General features: G+C 32.3%; 1 protein-coding gene across 1 annotated transcript in view; it reads right to left on the minus strand.

The window, feature by feature from the left end:
• LOC143223019 (uncharacterized) overlaps positions 1-27,780 on the minus strand; it is a 48,998-nt gene that overhangs the window by 8,881 nt on the left and 12,337 nt on the right. Inside the window, exons 2-3 of the mRNA XM_076450373.1 lie at positions 3,827-3,914; positions 616-697 (exon numbers count right to left, since the gene is read on the minus strand). Of these exons, the coding sequence (XP_076306488.1) occupies positions 616-697; positions 3,827-3,914 (170 nt within the window). The remainder of the gene's footprint in view (positions 1-615; positions 698-3,826; positions 3,915-27,780) is intronic.

Consider the following 27,780-nt stretch of genomic DNA (forward strand, 5'->3'; position numbering starts at 1 on the left):
TTCTAATTTTTTTTTTTTCTAATTTTTATAATTATTTTTTATAATATTAGAAAATATTATAGCTAAATTATTGCTTGTTTGCTTTCTGAACATATTTTAAATATCCATACGATGTAAAGTTTATAGATCCTTTATGAAATCCAGCTTCTAGGACTTATTATATGTAAGTTATTTTCCATTAATTTACTAATTCTTGTACTCATTCAAAGAACAACTGTAGTTCTACACATTTGCTATATCTTTATTAAAGATCAAATAAAATAATATACATATATATGTAAACTTGTGGTTTTTGTGCTTGTTTCAGAATATTCTAACAAAAATACAAAAAGGTTGTATGCTCTTATCTGTTCCCAATTTTGATCTCATATACTAGAGGGAAGAAAGCTTGTCAACAGCATCTGCCAATAACCAGTTGACTACTTTTTTCTGTCTGAATTGTAGGATTAGGTGTCATCTGTTAGAGCGCGTTTATGGCTGAAACTTAAAGGTGTAGTTTTGGGACAACGAGACACATACAGGGAACCACCGGATTTATCATCAGGGCACTCTAATCCCAATACCACACTTGACTCCAAAAATAAATGAATAACATGTAAATATTAATTAACATACCTTCACCACCGTTCACTTTTGAGCTTTCTTTTGGAGTCTCGTTTGCTTTCACGTCTTTCCAATATTTCTTCTCGTACTGAACCTAAAAAAATATAATTTTAAGAATTATGTTTTATGCGAACGCCATTTTTCCCTTTTATATAAAAAGTACGTGAAATATTTAGAAGAAACTCATCTAATATTAAAGAACTGTCTTACTCTTTGTTCTAACTCTGATTTAAATATGAACAGTTTCCTACATCATAAAATATTTGCAATTTTAAATGACAGCTAATATAAATCCAGATAACAAATTACCTTATCTAAATCCAATACATAAATGCACCTGTTTTTTCAAGGGTTGCCACCATCACATATTAAAATATTATTTAATGTTTAAAGTCATCTTAAGATATGGATTAAACATATCAATTTGTCATGAAAAAACTAAAAATAACTTTTTATAATTGTTGCTAACTTTCTAATTCTTTTGAATGTCAAAGACTCCCAATCAATCGAAAAATAAGATTGAATCCAAGTTTCCCAAGAAGAAAACAGTCATGTTTCAATAAAATTTAATAAAGTTTGTAAATTTTACCCTTAAACTAAAGATGTGTTGGTTACTTGTTGCAGAAAGTGCTGAAAATACAGAGAACAAACATTTTAATATTCTAGATAGCTGTTTCCGTCCTACACTACGATAGTTTCTCCTATCTTGGCTTTAGTTATACCATTCCATGCATTGAAACACCTGAACAAGTAATTATCATAGAAAGATTAGAATTTAAAACAAATAAACTCTCATCAGATTATTTTATTTATCCTTTCTAACAGTTTTATTATTATTATTCTGTGCTATTAAGTAGTATTCAACTATGAAACCAACTAAAACACTTGGTGATAGGTTACACTGGGGAACACTTTTTTCAGTAACTTTGAGTTACATTGGATATTTTAACTGATTCTGAAGGAGTTTTAGGCGCTGATTTCAAATCTGAAATTAGTTTTTCTCTACAAGCTCTAGTTTGTATGCAATTTGAGGTTAATGAAATTGTACAAATGTGAACTTGCGTAAACCATGTATAAGCATTTTCACGTCCATTTTTTGAACAGCCACCTTGATAAGTTCCCTGACAACCTGGGGGCTGTGAGTGACGAACAAGGAGAACGATTCCACCAAGACCTAAAGGTCATGGAAGAACGCTACCAAGGGCGCTGGGACAAAAGTATGATGGCTGACTACTGCTGGAGCATTAAACGAGATTGTCCAGATGAAGTGTACAAACGTAAAAGTTACAAACGCAAATTCCTACCTGAATAAAATACACAAACAAATTGATAAGCTATTCCTATAATTTCCTATAATAACGAAACATTAAAAAATAAATAAAAATGTTAAATTGCATAAAATCTGTAGCTTGCAGACAAAAAACCGACTTCAGATTTGAAATCAACACACTCAAATTGACTATAGAAAGGTCTTTTTTTAAATGCAACAAAATGAGTGTTCCACAGTGTTATTGATATAACTGACCAACATTATATGACAATTGGTTTTAATTTCGCGTAACGCTAAATCAGAAATGATAGACTGGAGGAAAGGTAGCTAGTCAATACCGTCCTGCCCTCCAGTGGCACAGCAATATGTCTGCGCACTTACAACGCTATAATCTGGGTTTTGATATGCCGGGTAGCAGAGCACAGGTAATCCATTGTGTATCTTTGTGCTTAATTAGAAACAAACAATACCACCCATCACCCATTCTTGGGCTGCTCTTTACCAACGAATAGTGAGATTTACTTACACTGTAAAACGCACCAATATTTAAGAGTTATATTTCCACCCGTTTTACTTAATTATGAAGTTAGAGAAGTCCTGATAAGATTAAAAGGGGAGAAAGTTTACGTGAAAGGAACTAAGTCTTCTGGAAAGAAAATTATTTCAACTCACTTTGTAAAACAGTTATGCCTGAGACTGGAGGAAAATTAATACATGTTTACTGGTTTGATAAATGTCCTTGAAACTGATCATATTTTGTCTTCTCATGTAAAATGCTCGATAAACCTATCAGAAAAAGAAATCTGATTCCCATTAGAGGTTAAAAAATAATCATAATATTTTAAATAGAACGTCTTATAGAAAAAACAACAGAACTTGAAGATTTGAAGACTGCCTTCCTGACAGACTGTCAGATCAATACATACGTAGCTTTGCCGCAGAATAGTCAGATTACTGAAGAACTAATCTTTCGGTGATGGCATGAGTGCTCACAGCTCAATTGAAGGATAGACAAAAGTTGGTATTTTGTCTAGATTGGCATTTTACTTTGCCAGTTTTTAACTTTCGTACTTTCCGGCACGTAAGCTGATGTTTAGTGGTTCATATACAAATAAATATTTCGCTAGAATACGTAATTTTTTCTCATGCAACGTTAGAACACCAATCCAGTAACTATAAAAATAACAAAAACATCAAAACATTCAATGTTTTAGCTTTGCATATTTGTCACGTAAAGACAAGTATTATATAAACTTAAAAAACTCCAATTGAGAACAAAACCAAGAAGTAAATTATTTTTCTATTGTAGAAATATTTATTCTGTATTTATTTTATATTCTAGTCAGTCTTTTATCTGGCAAGCACCTTGAAGTCCAAGCTTTATTGTGCCTCATTCAAAATCGCAGTGGGGTATAATTATAATGAAAGTTTTGGGTCGAACAATATCGTATTAGTGCACTCTCAATAAAATATTTTGATTGTTTGTTTTTTTTTCTAATTTCGCGCAAAGCTACATGGGGGCTGTTTGTGTTAGCTGTCCCTAATTTAACAGTGTAAGACTAGAGGAAAGGCATCTAGTCATCACTACCCACCGCCAATTCTTGGGCTATTCTTTTACTAACGAATAATGGTACTGACCGTCACATTACAACGGTTCCATGGCTGAAAGGGCGAGCAGGTGCGATGTGACGGAAATATGAATCCTCGATTCTCGGATTACAAGACGAGCGCCCTACCAAACTAGACATGCCGACTGAAATGAACAAACGTCGCTATATATTTAAATTCAAGTTCTTGTTTCCCCAATATCCAAAGTACCGAAAGTTAGGAATTCAACAGTTAACAAGAAAGTGAATCACTTTAGATACTGTGCGTATAAACCTACAAGATTACTTGTAACACCAAATTAATATATATATATATATATTTATACTTTATTTTAAAGCTACTTACTTTATCTTGGTGTCCAGCTTCATGCCGAAGATTTTTATGCTTTTTATTCATTACAAGATCCTGTTGTTTTACTGCTTCCAAGTTAAGCCTAAATAGTTGAAGGATTGGGGTAAAAATATAAAGAACTACTTCAGTACTCTGTAACTTTAAAAACAACGACAACCTATTATTAAAGACAGCGAATGCTTAATATTTAATCAAATGTTTAACACTGAGCAGTTTTAAAAGTTTTCTAGAGGTACTTTAGTGACTACATCCAAAATTAAACATGGAGTAACAGTGCCGTGATTATATATGGGATCGAACTTTTGGCCATATCTGGAATACTTCCACAGCTATTGTATATGCTATTACAGTGGAACTTCAAGCGGGATAGACATATTAGGTTTGAGAACTTTAATGGACTGCAACTGTCTGTTGACTAAAAAAAATGCGACGTTCCGGTTTATATTCATCTTAATGGAAGAAGGCCTCAGCATAGAAGCCAAAAAGTTATTTCCTTTTCGCTGTAAGAGCAGTTACAGTCCATTAAAGTTTTCAAAATAGCTATTCTAACTGTTAGAATATCACTACTCTTATATTCCTGAATGGATTTAAATGCGTTTACATAACATGAACAACGACAACTCCATATATTTTCAGGTTAAAAGAAGGTTGAAGTTTTCAGTTAAAAGTTGATAAGTTATTGTCCTTCTTCCTGTTCTGTGGTAATTGGAAAATTTTTGCTTAAAACTAGAATATCAAATACTTATATACATTATTAGATTTTTAAAACAGCTCAGATTTCGTTTTGAAAATCTACTTGAATTACTACTTACACAGTTAAGGCCATGTTTGTATCAAATAAGGTACATATTATTATTCACAGTAGACTAACAGTTATTATTAGTTTTGTTTTTCACTTGATACTCTTTCTTTAAGAAAAGATTCCCTAGAACAGTAGGAAGAAGAAAGAATTTTTAGTTTAAGTTTGGTTTGTTTTTAACAGAAAACATACAGTGGTTTATATTCGGTCTTCCCACCACAAAGATTTGAACCTCGAATTTTGGAATTGTAAGTTCACAAACTTATCATTGCCTTACCGACACCTGGTTTATAATAATAAAGACTTAAGAGACTGTGTGTGAATTAAGTAAAAGTGAATTATTTCACTGAGATTGATTTAAAGTTGCTAAGCAGTGAGAACGCGATTAGATAAATCTCTAGATTATGAAACTAAACACAAATGTACGACATATGAACAATATTTAATTAAACGCCACGAAAGCAATTACACGAAATAAAGTGAAAAATGAATATTACGACATTATAAAAATAATGTATTTCTAAATTAGAAGAACACATCATTACAAATGCAAAGCTTACTTTAATATAATTTCTATAAGAAAGATTAAATAATAATGGGTGTAGTTTAATGTCTTAGTTAACCGTGATTTCGATAATATAACTTTTACAAAATTCCCAGGATGTGCATTATACATGAAATGAATACCTAATGAAACCAGAAAAGAATTACGTCAGAAAATACTGTGTAAAGTGTAAAAATGGTCATTACTGTTAACACAATTACGAATTCCTTAACTGTTTTTAAAACAAATTCAAATATCTTTCATTTTAATACATAAAATTTTGACCTAAATACAATATCACTACAGAAACATACAAATGTTCCTGATTCTATTATATATTAAACCATACTTTGAATGCTTCTTTAACATTTACTAAATTGTATTAACAGCACAGACAGATTTGAGATTAAAGATTTCTTAAATTGCAGATTGAGAAATGTTGTGGACTGACGAACAGGAAAACAGAGTTCTGTGAGCCGGTGGACAGTAAGACAAATAGTTGTGTGTTGATGAATAATGTGACAGGGTGCTTGTCGATTATTAAAGAGTAAGAGAGTACGTTTGGAACAATGAACATTTTATATATGAGATTTAAGTATTTTTCATTTTATACATACAAACACTCGTAAGAGCATTTCCGTGTTTAACACATACTACAACAGACTTGTATAGAACAAAATTAAATGCTCGATTACTTATGGAAAGGCAGTTACATCTTTTGGTAAAAATGAACACGAAGGAGAAAGCTGCACACAAGTGCAGTGATATGTGTTTCATTACATAAGGAAGTTTGAAAGGAGAGTTGCTTTTCTTTTTTCTCTTCCGCTGTATATACGATTACTGGACTTTAAGTCGATTGGTTTAATATCACAAATCTTCCTTAAGCTATTCTCACATTACTGCAAAATATTTAAAGATGTGTTTATACAGAACCGTAACAGTACAAATCCCGTTAAGCAGATAAAGTAGAGTTAGAATGTGCGGATTACTCTGACTTTTTTTTTTCCACCAATCGGAGCTCATGATACCAACAACATGTGCGATTTAGAGTAAGTAAAATACAACATTGGCTTCCGTTCAAACTAATCCTTTCTAAGTAAATTAATGCTGAATTCCGAAGTTAAGTAAAAGTTTGCTGGTAGTAAATAAATTAAAATAAGCAAAAGTTGGTAAGTTCGTTTTCTCTGAACAAATAACAATGGAAAGTCGACCAACTTAATGCATAACCACATGTGTTGACGTTATAAATATATTAAAAATTACTACTTTTCCCTGAAACATTTGTATAAATTACTCGCATATTATTTACATTTCATAGTTTATATATTTATAAAAATATTCATAGACAACATTTTTCTCTGTAGCCAGTGATCAGTGTATTTAACCTCGAATTAGATTTCCAGTATTTCTTGTTTTCATTTTCCTGTCTTATGCACTTATGTTTTTAAAGATAAAAAAACTAGCTAATGACGTCAGTTTTGTAAGAAATATAATATTCATTGTGAGATTCGGGTAAGGTATAGATTATGCTTCTTATGTGCAAATAACTGGTGATTGTTTGAAGAGCCATATTGTCTCCGTTTGCTTAAAAAAGATAAACGAAAATTATTTCTGTGTGTTTACTTCAGCCTTTTTAATCATTCAGTTTTATTCATCTTTTCTTCATAATATTACATTATATTTTAAAATAGTTCATATCTATTCATATCTTTGTTAACTCTTTCAATAAAGTGTCTCCCACTGGTCAGCAGTAAAAAGGGTTTCGATTTCTCTAATGGACAACGGGTAGATAGTCCATTACTTAGTTTTGCATTAAAAAGTAAATAAATAAACAAATCTATTGCAGCTTTTGTTCCTCTCTTTGTACTTCTGTAGCACATGTTTAAGATACTTAAGAAACAAATGTATAATTTTGAACTTATTTGAACCACACACAATTTTAAACAAAATTATTCACTGTACTCTAGCCTTTTCAAGAGTGAAAATCCAGAACTACCTAAACCACTTTGATCACTGTATAATGTCACATTATAGCTTCTTATATTTCGGAAAAATCAAACAACAGTTCGTGTTGTAGGCTCATTGTTGAATCTCAATATCTTTAGAGAATTAATAGAAGAAACTTGAACAACATAAGACATCCGTGCTTGCTGCACACACTTGTACTCAGTCCAGGTTTTCCACATTGACAGCGAGATCTTAAGCGAGATATCATGTTTTAACGGTCGTTACAAATGTACCTTCCATGAACGTAAAGCTACCATACATCTTTCCTTTTATGAACATGATTCTGTTGCCACGGCAACTAATGGCAGACGCTGCAGGCGATATTCCATACTTGCATAAAGTGACACGCCAACAATGATAACGTGATAAGATGCTGGTTGAACATCAGCGAAACATACAAACTTAGAATGAAGGTTAAACAAACAAGAGAACTTACTTTTCAAGTAAATTAAGCTGGATTCCCAGAGACTGAGGATTTTCACAAATAAAGAAGCTAACGATAAACCTCTGATAAAGGAAACAACACCCTATTCAGTAAAAACACGTAATAGAACCATCAAAACTATACATGCATGAAGACACAAGTTGTTTATATATATGTTCATATTTACCTTTCACGTTGTTCTCGTCACATTTTGAACTGATGTGAAGCATTTAAGTTGTAAAACTATTTTTAAAGTAGTTTTTTAAAAGTACTTTACATGAATATCCCAAACAAGAATCTCATACTTCAACTATTAGCTGCTTAACTGATGGTGGTTTCCTTGATATACCAGAATTAGTTATTTGTAAGCCTTTTTTTTTCTCGTTTTATTCCAGTTTCTACTTTCATTCCCTCCATATCTTATTCACGCAGTCATTTCTGTTCCATCAGGCCAGTATAGAAATATCACGAAGGGATTAAATGGTGGAACGTAGCCGAAACGTTAGACAGACGAAGTATGTTTAATCCTAGAACGTGTAGATTTGAAAACTGAGGTAGAAAGCAGATTTTAAAAATATCTATGTCAAAGCTCCAACTCTAAAACGAGATTACTTTTTGATGAACTGTTTTGACGCCCTTTAAAAGGAAGTTTTCTATTTATCTGGAAAGGGTAGTTAAAATATTGTTGCGAAAAAGCTTATCTTCCAATTCCAGTTTAGACAGCCAAACGACCTGAAGAAAATTGAGTAAATTGTCATCGTCAGCTTACGAGAACTGATTGACAAGAAAAACAACAACTCCAGGATATTGTAGCCATGGTGTAGTATCACTAACACTTATTCAAACCCTACTAAAGTCATATATATATATATACATGCACACACACACGACGTTCTTATGTTCTTTGACATATTACTGAAAAAACTTTATTATGCCACATCATATTATGGTATCTATAGTAAACTCTCTAAATCATCAGTTCTCAGTTTATCTTAGGTTTTGATGTTAGAAACACAAGTAAGGGTTGGAAGAAGAATTATTTTGTTTTCTCAGAAATAAACTTTCACTGAACATTATGGTTACCTTTAAACACTTTCTACATCAGCATTATTTTCTCACGTAACAAATTCTGTGACGTCATGGCATGCAAAACCTGACAGTTAAAGCCACACGCATCTCAACGGTAAATCCATATTATGCTCATGACACTTTTGTCATATGAGTTAAAAAAAAAATCTGCCTTTCTTACTTGAATTCGCAACATTCACGAATTGTATTCACAATAGCAACTGAAACAGAAATGGGTAAATATCAAAATGATAGTGATTGTTGATTGATTGTTTGGAATTAAGCACAAAGCTACGCAATGTGCTATCTGTGATCTGCCTACCACTAGTATCGAAACTCTGTCTCAAGCGATGTGAGTCCGCAGAAAATCCGCTATGGCACTAGGATGCCTAAAATGATATCATAATAACATTTACCACTCTTATTCAGCTCAGTTTTGATGTTGTTAAGAGTTCAAAGTCAGTCAAATGAACTAAAAATATAATTCATTTTCTTTACACAATACGGATGGTTTATTACTTCATTAATATCAACATTAATTATGGTTACTATTGTTATTAATGTTTAAAAACATAAAATAAAATTGATGAACAATAATATGAAAATAATACATACTATAAGCGTTGAACTTGATAATAGTTAAATAAATTGTCGGAATGTGCTTATTTTAGGTTTAACTTGATGCTACGTAATTTCCTGTTAATATTTTGGAGTTTAGCAGTCAACTTTTTTATAGTTATTTGCTACTTTTTAGATATCTAATATGTAATCGATTTATTTATTTATGCATGTAATCATGCATTTATTTTAATATCTTTGTTTGTTTCAGTTTAATATATATTTAGAAATGCACCTAACGTAAATAAATGTGTTTTGCGAAAGTCCTGCCTGTTCTCTGAATTTTTAGAAGATTCGCGAGCGTAAAAATTAACATTATACAATGTATGTAAAATATTGGTGATTGCCAGTCAGTAATATTACCAGTTGAATTTTTCAGACTCTTGTCTAATGAATAAGTGCGGGGAGACAGTTTCAATATTACTGATTTGCTATAGTCAGTATTCTGTAAACTTCGGAAGGTAAAATTGTGACAGTTGCTTATTAATCACAAACTACAGATATTTGACCGGCAACAATTTTCGATTTCGAACATTACAAACCTTTTAACTTCAGTGATATAATTTCGGACGTTTCAGTATTTCTACGAGGGCATTGGATATTGTCGTCGGTGATAAACGAGCGTGTACTTCAAGCCCGTCATGAGAAGGGTATAGATGTATCAACATAGAATTAATTCACTCTTCGTGAACCGTCGATAAAAAGATTCATTTCAGGTCAGGTAAAAGACTCCTTATTATTTGTAAAACTTTAAAACTTTTGTATATGAATTATTATTTGTAATAATCGTTACTATAAATTGTATGTTTGTATATTAAAATAGATTTGTGTTAAGAAAGAAAAATATGTCGATCTTGCTGACAAATATCCTAAACTTGATACACATCGATGTTTAAGTAACTTCAAAACATAAATTACAGTTTAACTCAGTTTTAGGCTCTTTGAAATTTTGATACGTAAAATAGAAATTGGAGACTCGTTCGAGGTAAATTATAGTATGTAACAATATGAAATACATGTTTGTTATAATAAGTAAGTGTTTGCAGGTGGAATACGAATATACGATATTACTAATTAAATCTCCTTTTGTGAGGATATGTCCATGTAAACAATATTTCGAATATCGATGTCCGTATTAAAGAAAGCCTCCTATAATCACGCTATTATTGATGTGATATTTAAGTCCAGTTAAACATATTTATGAAAATAAGTACTTGACAAAGACTGTAGTGCTAAAATCTCAAATAACTAGCTATTAAAACACTAGGTTACCAGCTGGTTATTATGACATGCTTCTTTTTAATCAAAACTAACGTGATCTGAATATGGAATGCTGTGAAAATGAGTTATACCAATATTCCCGTAATGAAGAAACTACCAATGGCTTGATTATAAGAAGATATTATAACTTCATATCACAGCTACAAAAATCTGGTAAAGATCTAAACTTGGAGATGAGCTACCATCTCCAAACTACTGTTATTAAACACCTGAATCCCTCAGTGATCCACATCATTATAATATTACTTTTAACTATCTCCTGATTTTCTTGTAAGACGTCTCTAGATATACCAGAACTTTTGTATTTTAATTTAAATTAAAAATAACATGTTACCACAATTGGACCAATTAAAACATATCATTAGTAGTGTGCTTACTGGTGAAGTGTGTTAAGGATATCATGTAGAGACTGAGAAGCACTGCCTAATGGACAGAAAGAATCAACTGTGATGAAAATCATTGCCGTCATACTGATAAATTGTATCTTCTTGGTTGCTACAACCTGTTTTACAACAGTACTAAACAATCTGTTTCAGTTCTAACTTTCATAAGGTATGTTCTACTCAACCTATTTTAACTGAATGCCCGCCAGTAGACTATCAGTTAGGTAAAAACCTAACACCGGAAAGAATGTAATCTGTTTCAACTAATTGTGGTTTACTAGTTCCCCGAAAAAATTCTCTGCTAGTCTTATATTCATTTTTAAATATAAGTATACATCTGATAAAAATAAAATAGTTAAAGAATCAAACAAACTTTCGGACGCAAATTACAAATTATTACATAGAGCATGCCCCGGGTTTATAATTAAATACAAATTGTGAACTTGTGATTCTTTGAGAAAATTGAATTTTTCCTAAATTTCTTAATTTGGGAAACGTAAACAACGCAATATTGTTGTTTGTAAAGGTTAATTTTAACATATTTTAGCTCATGAATAAGTAGATGTTATCGAGTACTTGTCCCATTCTGTTTACTTCAATGTTATCAGTTATATTCCAATAAGAACAATATTTATACAGACATATATTGTTTAAAACTGTTATTTTAAAGTATCAAACAATGGTGAACAAAATTTCTATAAGATTTATTTATAACATATACTGTTCTGACTAGTGATAACAAAGAGCATTAAGCTACTTTCCAGTTACAATTGTTTATCCTTTATTAACAGTTATCTAACTGTTTCTGTTACAAGGTCAAAATCTCAAGTGGAAACGAATAGTTTGTTCGTCTGTTGTTAAGCATAACTCTGCCCACCCCGGATATTGAAACTTGGTTTATAGCATTATAAATCCGCAGACATACCATTGCACTACTGTAATACAGTTTTAATCACACATTATATTCAATAATCCAGACTTCATACTGCTCTTGAAAGATTCTTCTCTATCGACGGCTGTTCTCATGATAACCATAGGTATTCCCTATTTCTAACATAATACGGTAACTTCAATTGTAACATCGTAATCTTTAGCCCTTTTTTAATACATTCACGTATGCTCTACTGCACATAGACTCAGCTTTTATGACCACGTTTAAACAAATTGAATGCAGCACAATTCCACGCATTTTGTAGTGTTTAATTTCTTGTCACATGAGAAACTTGTAAAAATCATGAACAAACGTAATACACATTAATTCTCTTAACACTGTTGGAAAACTGTTGACAGGTCACTAGAAAGCGCTACCAAAGAGAAAGAAGTCGCTGAAAAGTAAAGTTCTTATACATATATTTTAAAATTATTTAATATTAATATTATCATTTGTAATAAATTGGATTAAATAACAAAAGAGTAGTTAGATTTGGTAAGACTGGCAAATAAAAGTAAAAGTTCAAAGTTTTAAGTTAGAGTTTAGTGATGTAAATTGTATTACAACGTTAAATTAGGTAAGTGTAGCGGTATTATAGGCTTAGCTATAATTTAATTTACTGGTAAATAGTAAAACAGAAAAAATATATTGCTTTATTAAATAAATACAATCTAAAGAATAGTCCATTGTCTCTTCGTGTCTTAAGGATTAATTTGTTCACTTGAACATACGTTCATTAACTTAAATTCAACTTATAGTATAGGTAGATAGTAAATCAGAATAAATACCTTCTATTATTAGCATTATATATGCATAAAAGTAAATACTGGGTATTGTCACTTCTATTTTTATGTTAAAAATAAAGTTACCTACTTTAATATGAAGAGAAAGTAGTGATAGAAAAACTAATATAATTAGTTCTTAAACGTTAGGCTTAACATTAACAGTGTTGACAATGGGCTACTGGTATTTAGTATTGATTATTTATGCAAGACTACACATACAATAGTTTGTTATATGTGATGGATGCAATAAGCGGGTTTCATTTGGAAACTCAGGACTGCTGTGTACGTTTAAGGAAGCTAGGAGTGAAGATGTGCAATCTGTACGTAGAAATTGTAAATTGAAGGATATCCTAATTAAAATGAATGCAATAAATAAAGAGAAGTGTAGACTGTAGGAAATGTAGAGGCAAAACACATGCAAAAAGAAGGTAACATAGAGAAATGTTTAGTGCAGGAAATTAGTATAAAAGTAGTTGTAAGGAAAGGCTAAGTTGTTATTATTCTAATGCTAGGAGTGTAAAAAATAAAAAGACGACCTTAGAGCTCTGATAGGAAATGGAGAATTTTGATATAATGGGGTTAATTGAGACATAGTTATATGTAGATGATTTTGATGACACAAATGTCCATGAAATACATAGTTACAGGCTATTCAGTAGAGAGAGTTCTAATTAGAAGGAGAGACGTATTTTTACATTCTGTTGAAGCTGAGGATATCAAATATTATAGTAATAAGATTGATTTCATTTGGACTTATATCAGAAGATACAAAAGGAAAAGAACAAAATTTAGTGATAATTTGCACATGAAATGACACTGATGTGATTTTTAAAACTTCATAATTAGGTTAAGATTTCACCTGTTAAGTTAATGAAGTCGTAATTATGAGTACACTTTAATTTTGGGCAAATAGATTGGGAAGTGGAAGTGACAAATCATGAGCCAGAAATGTGTTTTTGGAAACTGTTCAAGATGGCTTTTTTCTCTAATTGGACAAGGAATATTCTAGTAAGAATGCTATTTTAGATTTATTGTAAAGTTCAAATGTTGAAAAAACTGAGAGGGGCGGAAAATGGAGAACAACTGGGTGCAAGTGATGATTGCTCTATTAGTTTTGACATTTTGATGAATAAGGAGATAAGGAATAATGATATTTAAGTTATACATTTCAAAACACAGATTTGCTCACAGATATTATAACTCTTAAAATTAAATAAAAAAATTATAAATTGAAAAAAATATATATTTATTAGCTGTTCTGACATAATATGTAGAATATTATAAAATATTAAGAAAGTTAGACAAACATTAAGTTAGAGCATCGAACAGGCTAGCTAAAAATATAAACATTAACAACAAGGATTTTTTTTTAAAATCCACTCGCTACTATTGTTTAGACGTCCTTGAATGGTAAGAAATGTCAGAGAATTAGAGGTTACTAAGTGCAGCTTCTCTTTTCAAGAAAGGTGATAAACATTGTCTCAGTAATTTTAGGCTTATTGCTCTTACATCAGTTGTGGGAAAGGTTTTAGTAAGTCTAACAAAAAATGTTTTATAAAGCCATTTAACATTGTTTATAATTTTATGGAATAGTAGGCATGGTTTCCTTAAGGTAAAATATTTCCTTGCAAATTTTTGACATCCTTTGAAAAGGTTATTGCTTATGTAGATGAAGGTAAGAGATTTGATGTATCTGGATTTTCAAAAATTATTTCACAAGATGCCACTGAAAATACTTGTAATGTAAAAAATTGTCTCTATAGGTGTGGGGGACAAGTTAAAAGTTGTATAGAAGAGTATCTGGGTAGAATAAAGTGGTTTTAATGAGCGGAACTCAGTCAAACCAGGTTCATATTATAAGTAGGGTACATTAGTCTTAGGATCTTTGTTTTTTCTCTTATTTACATCAGTGACATAGACGAAAGAATTTGGATAGGAATAACCTTAATAGTGACGTGAAAGAAAGAGATAGGCCCGGTATGGCCTGGTGGGTTAAGGCGTTCGACTCGTAAGCTGAGGGTCGCGGGTTCGAATCCCCGTCGCACCAAACATGCTCGCCATTCAGCCATGGGGGCGTTATAATTTTACGGTCAATCCCACTATTCGTTGGAAAAAGTAGCTCAAGAGTTGGCGGTGGGTGGTGATGACTAGTTGCCTTTCTTCTAGTATTACACTGCTAAATTAGGGACGACTAGCGCAGATAGCCCTCGAGTAGCTTTGCGCGAAATTTAAAAACAAAACAAACAAATAAAGATATTTTGGGGTAGTGGATGGTCAGTCTCTTAAGCCATTCAAGCAGTGTGCTGTTGCTAGTGTAAAGGAAATGGTATTTTATGTTGTATTTACAAACATATTCATTAAAAGTCTAAATACGTTATAATTGTATTCTATACGTTACTGGTTATGCCTCATTTGAAGTATTGTGTTCAGTTTTGAGCTCCTTACTTTAAAAAGGACATTGAATTATTGTAAAAAGGTTCAGATGAGGGTTACTAGAATAGTGACTGGGATGAAAGGGATGTCATACAATAAAGGTTGAGATCTCTCAAGTTATTTTCTCTTGGAAAAAGAGAGTTAGCCTGGATATGATTGAGGTGCTTAAGATAGTAAAGGGAATTGATAGCGGTGATGTATCATTTTTTTCGATACTTAACAGTGTAAGTCTTAAAAAATAAGCGACACAAATATAACTTTTAGCAGCGTAAAAGTCGTCTTCAGCTAAAAAAATTTGTTTCCTTTTTCTGATATGGTCGTTGATCTTGGGAATAGGTTTTGTTCGGATGTTGTGGAGGCAGTAAATTGAATTGAGTTCAAGAAAATGATAAAAAATGATTGAATGCTATATGAATGGTAAGGGGCTGGTCTTAAGATTGTTTAAAAATATATTCATTTAACAGTTTTAGTTTAATTTTCTAAATAAGGGACAGATGACACTAATCAGTAGGTCCCTTGTTGTGCCCAGACCTTAAGTAATGCAATGATTGCCTTTTGATATCCTAATGGGCCGATGTTGCAATAATCATTTGACACTCAATAGTGTTTTTCTTTAGTTTTCCGCAGTTTATTTTTCTACCACAGATGTACCTGTGGAGAAACTTAGGTATTCATGATAAGTGTTTCTGCACAAAATGAAAATATGTGTGAATTATATTACACAGTTCATCAGGATATGTGCAACACGTTAACAATCACTTTCTAGAACGGAATTCCTACGTTACCAGTCTGTGGACATTGGAAGTGGTAGTTACAGTTCTGTGCGTGGTGAGATGATTTCTGTTTTGGTTTGATATCTTCATATGAGTGTACCAATCTTCCTTAGCTGTTGCTATTTGCCAGGTTATGTCTTTCAAACTGTAATGTCCCCCACACCACCTCTTATTACTTCACTTTCTGGGAATTTTTCGTGAACTAAATATATGTGTGTGTGTATATATATATATGGCGCTGTATGTGCCGTTCGTGACGCCACGACTCTCATTGTGGCGTGTCACTGTTTTTTATTATGTGTCATCAGCTTTCAATGAACTCAAGTCGACAAAGAAGCCTGTAATATTATGCAAATTTCTATGTGGTTGGATTTGCAGATGCTAAGCAAGTTAATTTCTTTAAAAAGTTTTGGTTATAAGTTAATAATAATAACTCTTTGAAAAGAGGAGGTGTAGTGACTATAAATAAGAGTGTTCTTGAAAGTATACCACTGTATATTTATTGTTAATAACTCATGTAAATGTACTTCAAAGAACTGAAGTGTTTTAACTTGGATACCACGATATTTATTGTTAATAACATATGAGGATATAGTTCAAATCACTTAAATATTTGAGACATTTTTCTGAACAAGTGCTGACTCGTTTTCGAATCATGAAACAACTTATATGTCTTTGTGATGTACTCAATAATTATACTATCATAAAACGTGTTGATTAATTGTATACCATATGTATTAAACCGAAAACTACTCTAATGTGTATAAACAACTGTATTGTATTATGTTATATTACACACTATCCTAGAATGCAATCTACTTACGAAGTGGTATGAATGTAATATTGCACGCTGGTCAATGCACTAAAGAAGCAATTACATCATTAATTCTAGATGCTTTCGGTATCTTCAAATAACTTTAGTGTACTTTTTATTATCAGTACGATATTTCTTAGTTTTATTTGTATTATTTCCCGAAATCTGTTGCCCATCTTTAATAACGAAAAAAGAAGTACGCACACAAACCAACATTCAACCAAGTTTTTGACTGCCTTTGATTACTACTGTTATTATGTTATTTTAAATTGTTATTTTCCCTAAAGTCATACTAGTTATATCAGTCATATGAGCATTTGGTGCATTTATATACTTAACTCTGTACAACAAAGTATATGCATAATCGACTTTCTCTTCTTGGAAGTAAATAGTGCTGAAAACAAGTCAGACTTCTGTACGTATATATAACCTTCATTTTAACCGTTTAATTAACTTGTATAATTTTACCCCACTTCCGTTACCCAAGTGACATCAATAACACTTACATAAATTTTAGTTAATTAATCAACTGCATTAGTTAAATTCACTTCTGTGGCAAAGTGATTAATTATAGTGTCAGAGATCACAATTCGAGTTTAACAGCCTTCAACTGCTAGTGTTCCTGCATCTATCAGGCTGTGTTGGACAAAGTGAAACGCAGATTAATCTTAATCAACTTCAACTTACTAAATGATCCTTTCCTTTCCGAACCGGTGACTAAAATTTCCCAGAAAATGTATAGGGCTACACAAGAGTTTGAGAAGAATGTCTGAATTACATTATATATCTTCCTTTTTTAAATTTTATTAATGTTTGTAATAATTAACCAGACAAATTTTCCTTCTTTAAATCACTAACAGAGAACTTGCTGTCGATAAGTTCAGTAATAAATGAAATCTTTCGTACATTGCAAGAAAAAAATTTGTGGTATTTTCATAAAATAATTCAGCTTCTCAAATACAATTAAGGAAACCATTCAACATTCCTAAAGGGAATCACATCCGCTAAAGGACACTCCGCCAACATTTACAGCTCTGAAATAAAAGAACATACAAATGATATAATATTAACATACACCCATCTGTAAGTGGGTGTTGGAAGTGGAAGAAAGTTGGAATTCCAGACGGAGTAGCTCCATATAAAGTTGTACGTGTGAATTTTGTTGTAACACTTTCTTAATTTTACAATATGTTTTAAGTAATAATCATTTTCTGGCATATCAGTCTTACTCTATTGTTAAACTCTGTCAATTGAAATATTTCGTGAACTTTCGCGCGATCCTAAAAATGAAGATCAGACATAATGACATTTTTAAAATCTTTGAATGGTGCAAAGGTTTAAGTTTCTTAAATGAGCTTCAGAAGAGATACGTTGCGTTCGAGATGCATTCCAAATCAAGAATTACTATTTTGTTTGCGCTTTATGGCGTCAACTTACGAAGTCTCTCGCTTTTAACATTGGCATACAGTGCTTGTGAATCGCAGGTTGAAGGAAATGTATTCCACATGCGACTAATGTCGACAAATCGAATATAAACACATATATTACAACTTAGTATGCAATAGTAAAATTGTTATGCATAAAGTGAGAGTTTATTTATTATATCGTTTCTACTGTTCAATGTCTAATTTCATAAAACAGTTGTTGCTTTCAGAAGTTTACGTGTTTAATTTTCACAAAACCTAAAACAATTTTAAAAAATAATTATGTATAATTTAACTTTATGTCTTGCAAGTTGTATCAACTGTAATATGACCCTGGATGTTAAGGGTAGGAAGAATCTGGTATTTTTCTTTCTGTTCTCGTTAAGTCGATGTTTTATAACACATGGCTTGAAATCTAATTAGGTCATCAGTTTACGTGTGAAAGTCGGGAAAAGCCGTTAATAACATAAATAGTTTATCACAAACCACGGTAGTACATCATAATAAAAAATCGCAAGGAATTACATAAATCTCTAATAGAATTTTGGTAGAAAAGTATCTTAAACAATAAATATTTATTTCAAACAACCCCTATATTATATTCGAAGCGAATGAGTGTAAAAATACACAACAATGTGTATTAAATTTTATTACACAAATTTGTAAAATGATTACTTTAAAAGATATTAATGTTTAATTAAAGTGATATATTTTGACGCATTTGTTTCATTTGAAAAATGTGCTTTTCTACTGGTAAATTTTACATGAGTTTAGTGGGGGGTAATATCTTAGTCTAAACGTATATTTGTTCATTGCTATGCATTACATATGGATAATTTAGTTACAAACTAATGTGATCAAATAGTCAATAGATACAGTAAATCATCATGAACCGTATCAGTTAGCCACTAGCTATGTTTATTATTATTGCGATGTATAAAGTTAGCTACCATGTCAAGTAATTCTTTGGCAAGAAAAACATCCAGCAAACAAGATAAATAAAACATTGGGAACTAAAACACCTGAAAATATGAATCATAAAAAGTAAGGAAACATGGCTGGAGATACTGTAGACATCACTTACTCAAACTACGAATCCATATATTAACTCCACCAAATGTAATTCTAGGTAACAGCATGGAGCCAAAATATAGGTTTGTAGTATGAGTATATAATGTCTATCGAAACAAGGCCCGGCATGGCCAAGTGTGTTAAGGAGATCGACTCGTAATCCGAGGGTCGCGGGTTCGAATTCCAGTCGCACCAAACATGCTCGTCCTTTCAGCCGTGGGGGCGTTATAATGTGACGGTCAATCCCACTATTCGTTACGAAAAGAGTAGCCCAAGAGTTGGCGGTGGGTTGTGATGACTAGCTGCCTTCCCTCTAGCCTTACACTGCTAAATTAGGGACGGCTAGCACAGATAGCCCTCGAGTAGCTTTGCGCGAAATTCAAAATACAAAAATACAAATACTATCGTAACCCTAGCCATGTCTTTATATTTTTTACGACCCCTATTTCCAGGTTTATAATTTTCCAATTTTTTTTGTAATTGACACTTGGAATCGTTTATTCTCGGTGAAGCATCATAATTACAGAATTAACGTACAATTGTCTTTTTATATATTTTTTCAACTTCAAATTGTTTTACTTATCTTGTTTTAGTAAGTATTTAGTAAGCTAAATATTTTTGCACTAAATCTATTTACGTGGTTAAGATTTTCCCCAATGAGTACAAAGTAGTCATGACCCCACCCAACATTTTTTCGGAGGTTGGGTTCTGTTTTTGCTTTTTGTTGTTAAGCACGGAGCTCTAAAACCTGCTCAACACAAATATACTTTTCAAAAAAAGAAACGCAAAAGGCAAAATTTGAGACATATTGTTAACAAGTTTATTTCGGGTAGTTCTGTATGACATGTGTGAAACTTTGCACATTCACTGCTGAACATCCAAAGTCTGCAAAGGCGAAGTCCACGCTCACTAGTTGAAGTTTAACGTCATTCAACGTCAATAACAAGTATGCTTACCGTGAGCATCAATAACTGCTTGGCATCTCCTGCCCATGGAAGCGATGAAATGACAAATCACATCCTGTGTAATGGCGGTCCACTCAGCCTGCAAAGCTGCTGCAAGCTGAGGTAGAGTCTTCGGTTGAGGTTGTCGCCGTCGCAGACGTCGGTCCAACTCGTCCCAAAGATGTTCGAGTTTAAATTTGGTGATATGGAGGGCCAAGGAAGAAAATTGATGTTGTGGTGTCTCAAAAAGACAGTGGTGAGTCGGGCTGTGTAAGGACGGGCGTTGTCATGTTGAAAAACGTCGTTCACGTTCACCATGATGGGTTGCACATGGGGCCTAAGAATCTCGTCGACGGTTGCGTACGGTATAATCAGAAATCCTACGCAGCCCTGGTATGGTTGAGGCAGTAGACGTTGCAGTGGTGGTCCTATCCCGAAGGTGATGTAACCGGATGTAGCGATCTTGTGCGAGCGTGGTCACACGAGGTCTGCCAGATCGTGGACGGTCACGAGTTGATCCATGTTGTTGGTGATGATTCCATAGCCTTGTGATGGTGCTTGGGTGGACATTCACAGCTCTGGCAACATCTGATCGAGATTTGCCTGCTTCCAAGCGACCAATGGCGTTGTTGCGTTGTGCTTCAGTCAGTCTTGGCGTAACTGTATTGCGTGTCAGTGGCTTAACACTGAGCTATGGAAACAGAGAACCCGTCATTTTTATAGGGATTTTGCACATGTTGCACTTGCAGAACATTCAGATCTCTCAAACAAATTTATTGGACACGCATGCGTTTTGGCGAAAAATCCGATGTTTTCCTCCGTTTTCAAAGTGCACAACTTTTATTGTCATTTTGGTTTGACAGTCAGTGCCTTAACACGTGTAACATCACATATTCTGAGCTTGTAACGTTATTACATATATTTCTCTTTAAAATAACAAAAATATCTCTTTTGCGTTTCTTTTTTGAAGAGTATATTACAACTAGGGTTTTAGCTTTATAAGTCTTTAGACTGCCGCTAATACGGTGGGGGCTCTTGTGTAAATAACATTTATGTTATAATGAAGAAAGTACTGTTGGTTCTATAAGCAAATACTGCTGATATGGTTTGAATGATAATTAAATTGATATATATTTATTTACCTGAATAAATTTAACTAAATTGGATATTTTTATTAAAATTTTTTTTGTTTACCTACGATTTAAATACTTTACTTAGTTTCGTGATAAAAAAGACTAAAAGACTTAGTAGCTCAGATTAAAAAAAATTCAATTTGTTTGAAGTTAAAATTCATTATCAACTTAGCAAACATTTACTTGCAAGGGTGTTAATTAATTTCATGGCTCCAATACAAATGACGAAATAATAAATATAGGGTTTATTGTAAAGCAGCTTTAAACTTCTACATTATTTTGCCAAGACTACGTATAGATTTATCTTTATTGCTAAGAAATAAATGATTTTTGATCAACCTTAAACTAACGAAACTTAGAAATATATCTAAATGATATTAAAAATTAAAAATACCTTAAAAATACGAGTAACAAGGAAAACATCACACATGTTTATGGAGTAACTTGCTCAGGTGATAAAATGTTTCGACGTTTTTGGAATTTCTTTTTAACATTAATTGATCGACCTCTCAATAGAAGTGTTCTGTATATTCAACGAGAACAAATATTGTTCATAGTGCAAACCTAGTACATTCAATAATATGCAGGCATTACCCACGCTTTTGTCCTCAGTTTACCGAAACAAATGGATATTAAAAGATATTTGTCGTGGTTTTAACTCTCAGATTATTTAGTTCATCATGACCTGTATATCAAATCATAAGTTTAAGAAGCATTAAACATTTTCTTTCTTTAAAACAGTTTAACTAACTGAGATTTATTATTGGAATACACTATAACTCTTCAACAATAATAAAAACTATAAAGAAATAGTGTTATTAGACGATAAATAAATCGACTTCGAAACAGACGAAAAAATTAAACAATAAATATTAAGGGTAAAAGATGTGGTTTTTACAATGTAACTAATTATCGTGACATATGAAAGCTCCTTCAGTAAAAAAAAAACAAAAAAATAACAAACCTTTATTCATTTTCCAAAAATCACAGCAATCAACAGGAGAATACAAAAATCTTCTCTCATGACTGTTATAATTCCATATAGATTACAAGAGAATACGTTCAAGTTTCTATATGATTGTATACGTATAATAACTTCCTTACTTTTATGTGGTGTTTCAACTGAATTTGCTTATTTATTATCAAAATTTGTAGTGTTGCTGACAACGGAAATATGTTAAGTTTTCTACTTGTCTGCATGCTATTAAATATGCCAAACACGTTAAATATCACAAACTACTTTTTTACATAACCTTATCAAAATTTAGCCCCCCCCGCTGACACAGCAGTAAGTATACGGATTTATAACGCTAAAGTCAGGGGTTCGATTCCCTTCGGTGGGCTCAGCAGACAGTCTGATGTGGCTTTGCTATAAGAAAACACGCATGCATACAAACTTATTTCTCAGTCGATTGTTTGACTGGTTGTATGACATATGCCAATGTGAATAATTTATGTGTGCAATTTCACAGAAATGCACATATATAAGTATAATCTTATTACCTACGCAGCCATACCTATTTTAAGTTGTTCGTTTTCTATGTGGTCAGTTTTAACAGTAGTGTATTTACAAAGGTGTTCATTTGAAGTAAAGAAAATTATAATGAAGACAGTCTCTCTCACTTACATAAATTTATCTTCCTTTCGTTAAGATGTTGTTGTTGTTTTGAATTAAGCACAAAACTACACAGTGGGCTATCTGTGCTATCGAAACACGATTTTTAGCGTTGTAAGTCCGCAGACACACCGCAGAGCCACTGGGAGGCTTTTCGTTAAAAAATATACACTTTATGATTTAATTTTCTATCAAGTTACGTAGCGTTTGCCTCATTAGTAAAGTATTGAGCTTCTAAAGAGTATGCATATTATAAACTCGTAATAATAAACTATTCTACAAGCCACTACGCTAATAGAGAACCTTTTAAAGTGAGCCCTTTAAAAACGTGTATGTTCTATCATTTGCTGGAGATTATGATTTATTTTAAATATACAACATTGAACAATGTGATAAACTATGGAAGATTTTTTATATTGTTATATGCATATATGTATTAGTTTACTTTATCATACATTAGGTTCGGCTAATAGTTTGGTCACTAAACTAGATAAAATACAGTGAAGTTAATAATTTATTTATCTAGAAAAATATTCATGTTTTTCAATGAATATTTTCTATATTTATATGATGAATTTGTGACCAAAGGAAATTACTTAATGGCATTATAGAAACATTTCTATACTTTAACGAAACCTCAGACTATATCGGTTATTGTAAAACAAATATGATTTTAGATATCTGCCTCGTTACTTAACAATGTCCGGTTATCTACAGCCGGAGAATGCTGTCTGCCTCGTTACTTAACAATGTCCGGTTATCTACAGCCGGAGAATGCTGTCTGCCTCGTTACTTAACAATGTCCGGTTATCTACAGCCGGAGAATGCTGTCTGCCTCGTTACTTAACAATGTCCGGTTATCTACAGCCGGAGAATGCTGTCTGCCTTGTTACTTAACAATGTCCGGTTATCTACAGCCGGAGAATGCTGACTTGTAGATAATTTTAGTTGAAAGTACAATAAGTTTCTTGACGCTTTTCATATTTTCTGAATGGTATCAGAATGATCCATGTCTTTGGATCGATTTCTCCACCTCACTAAGAACCTGCAATTAAGATATTACGAAAAACGTACGAAGAGTAGACCTTAAACAGCTTGGAAGGATTATTTTTGAAAGACCTGATCTGCTTATAGATTTAAATGTCTATTTGTTTTCTTCAAACAAGGATATTTAAACCTTTACATATCTAACTTTGAATAAAGATTATATAATAAATGGTTTGTTTTGTTGTAATAGATCACCGACTTGCTAAATACATTATATAGACGAATTCTACAAGTTTGTACAGAAGTGTGTATAATGACTGTTCTGATAAGACTAGATGCCTTACTAAATTCTAATCGTTTTACGTATGAGATCTATGTATAGATACTTTAATCAATCGTAGAAAGGGATTTTAATTAATAGAATGAACAACAAAATTGGAACATTTCTGCAGAAACATTAATCTATTCTCAAGAACAAATGTTATGAATTCAATTAAGCTCACTTTAGTCCAACACAGAAGTCAGTGGCTCGCAGTTCCCGCTTTAAACAGATATGACAAAGAAAAAAAGACACGATGTGGTAAATGCTTAGAATTGTTTAAACAGAATTTTCTGGAAACGAAGGTAAAATTAGAATATTCGAATTTTGATCGAGCTCAAATCAACCTCTATAAAAATCTCCTACCTCCACTTTCTTTTGTAATAGTACATTACTAGTGTCTAATTTTGACACTTAGCAATTTTCAATTTCAAGAACTTAGATTATGCAAAATTAAAAAAAGCAGGTTTTTAGTATTAATATATTTAAAGTAGCTAACAGTTTTATTACCTTTTTGTTTAATAATTTCAGTTTTATCAAAGTTTCGTTAACATAATCAAGAATAGACGACACTTATTTGGTGTAAACTACAAAAAATAACAAGAGGCAGGATTTTATTACTATTTTTTGTTTAAATAAGTGAATAACAGATAAGAAATCTGAGTTTATTTTAGGTTGTTTTTTGTTTATGTAAATTTGTTGTTCTGCCTCCACAAGTATCGGACACTCGATTTTTAGCGTTATAGTAAACTCACTGAGCCACGACGGGGTTATATTTTAGGAACATTAGTAAGTTTATTTATTAGTAATATATTACTGTTTTCAATCTGTGGAAAATGAATACCCTTAAATTCCTCTTTCGTTTTCTCAGTGGTAAGTCTGAAGGTTTATAACACTAACAACTAGGTTTCGATACCTGTGGTAGGTACAGTACAGATAGCCTATTATGTAGCTTTGTGCTTAAAAACAAACAAAAAATCTTAACTTCAAATTGGTTAAAATTAAATTTTCTTCAATACCCTGTGTTAAGAAGAGAAATACTCATCATCAAACATTTCCTCTGTTATCATTCATACAAAAGACATTTTCTTCAATACCCTGTGTGAAGAAGTGAAATACTCATTATCAAACATTTCCTCTGTTATCATTCAATCAAAAGACATTTTCTTCAATACCCTGTGTGAAGAAGTGAAATACTCATTATCAAACATTTCCTCTGTTATCATTCATACAAAAGACATTTTCTTCAATACCCTGTGTGAAGAAGAGAAATACTCATCATCAAACATTTCCTCTGTTATCATTCATACAAAAGACATTTTCTTCAATACCCTGTGTTAAGAAGAGAAATACTCATCATCAAACATTTCCTCTGTTATCATTCAATCAAAGACATTTTCTTTATATATCTAAATTACTGTTAATGTTTTGACTAATGAACTGATTGCTAATCCTTTTCTATTTCTAATATCTGGTGGTAAAGTTTTAATGTAATCAGATATTTCCCAGAAGAGTTCTATGAGATTTATTAGATATTTTTGCTCATTAATTTGTGACATAAAGCAGGTCGAAGTCTGGTCCGGTTGCTTCCAAGAAAGGTTCTACAATTATTTCTAATACTACACCACTTTATTGTTGAACAGTGAATTCTGCTCTTCCTAATCACAAAATGATTTGTTTATCCATCTATATAAATGATACTTTACATCTATGGTTCAAATATAGCTGTCCGTAGTTTTGAGCCACTGACCAAAAGGAATACAACCGATCGACACCACTTAGTGCTTAAATCAGCTACTCTCAACTAAATAGTGATGCTTAGTGTCACTATTATAATGCAGCTATAGCTGAAAATATGAAATGTGTTTCAGTTCCACAACGAAATACCATCGGATCTCAATTTTGAAGTGCTATCCACTACACTATCCACAAACACCCGTTTATATGAAACTATCAAAGATTTGTTTTTAGTAGTAACGACAGATAAATAGATTGTTTGTTTGTAGCTAAGCAGATATTGAGCTATATGTGCTCTACCCACCACGAGTATCGAAACCCGGTTGCTAAAAGTGTGAGTCCGCAAAACATACCGCTGTACCACTAGGGGTGGACGATAGTTAGATAAATAGATAAATTAACCAATAAATGCAGCAGAAAACGGGTAATGTGTACAAGAAAAATAAGGCTAATATTTACACAGATTGGAATCGAGAGAAGGAAATGGTTAATATTTAAACTTAGAAGGCTAAAAGAAATGAACCAAAGTAAAGACGAAAGGATAAATGTATTCTGAAAGCACTGGCGCATACAGGTTTGGAAAATCGCTCTTCTTTCAAAACAAATACACATAGACTAGTTTTCGACCAAAAGTAACGATCGTTGATTCAACGCTCTAACCGTTCTGCAGCTTTTCTTTTATATCTTGGCTTTAAGACTGAAAAGTGGAAGCTGAAGGAAGATAATGCAAAAAGGCAAAATAAACCATTTAGGCGAGTTAAATCGCTATAGATCTTGTACATCGAACCATGAAGCTGTTTTATCGATTTGAATAAAGTAGACGAGTTGTTTTCTTCTTATCACACGACACGGAATCGTAAAACCATTTTAATCTCGAGTTGCATTCGACTGCTTTCTGCTTCAACCTGCAAATTATTGACCGTCATATTATGAGGCCCGACGGCTGAAAGGGCATGTTTCATGCGACAAAGATTCGAACCCGCGACCCTCAGATTGCGAGTCGAGCGCCCTAACCACTTGGTCATGCTAGGCCTATTCGAATGAAAAATATCGATCACAAATGCTCTCCCACACGTCGTAACTATGTGATTAAATGGATTTTGTGTTTGTTGAATTTTGTATAAAATTACTCGAGGGCCTTCTGTTCCAACTATCTCTAATTTAGAAACGATTGATGCCCTAACGTCCGAAAGGGAGAGCATGTTTGATGTGACAAGGTTTCGGATCTGCGATCCCCAGATTACAAGTCGAGCACTATGCTAGGCCTTGACTCATTTATTAACGTTCAATATATCGTAATATATACATAAAATACATTATTAATTTAATATACGCCCAAAATCTTTATTACAAGACACTGAAGAATACAAGAATAATCGTTCGAAGTTTACAAGCATGAAATAGTTTAGTAAAGTTTTTAATAATATGTTACGTAAACTGTAGTCTATACAGTGCTTTAAAAGAAGTTACTTATATCAATTGACACTACGTTATACCCTGTGCTTTAGTACTGAAACAGTCGCATATAGTTTGAAACTGTTAACGTGCGTCTAAAGATGTGACTTGAGTGTTTAATAAGAGATACATATTTGTTTCCGGCCAGTTTTAGCTGATCAATGACATCTAGTAAATACATTTTGGTTGCGTTAGAAATGGTGAACATTCATAAACTTTATGAGAACTAAATATTGAAGTAGTGTATTTATACGACTGACGAATTAAAAATCTAGAAACACTTCACTATCATTATACGAAAGCATTTGTTTTTTGTATTCGCAGATTAAAGTTAAAATAAATTTTGAAACGCGTATAAGACAACCAATATTAGTTTCCATAGTTATTTTTTTCAATTTCGCGC

The sequence above is a fragment of the Tachypleus tridentatus genome, chromosome 8 (genome assembly GCF_004210375.1).
Source record: "Tachypleus tridentatus isolate NWPU-2018 chromosome 8, ASM421037v1, whole genome shotgun sequence".
Taxonomy (NCBI): domain Eukaryota; kingdom Metazoa; phylum Arthropoda; class Merostomata; order Xiphosura; family Limulidae; genus Tachypleus; species Tachypleus tridentatus.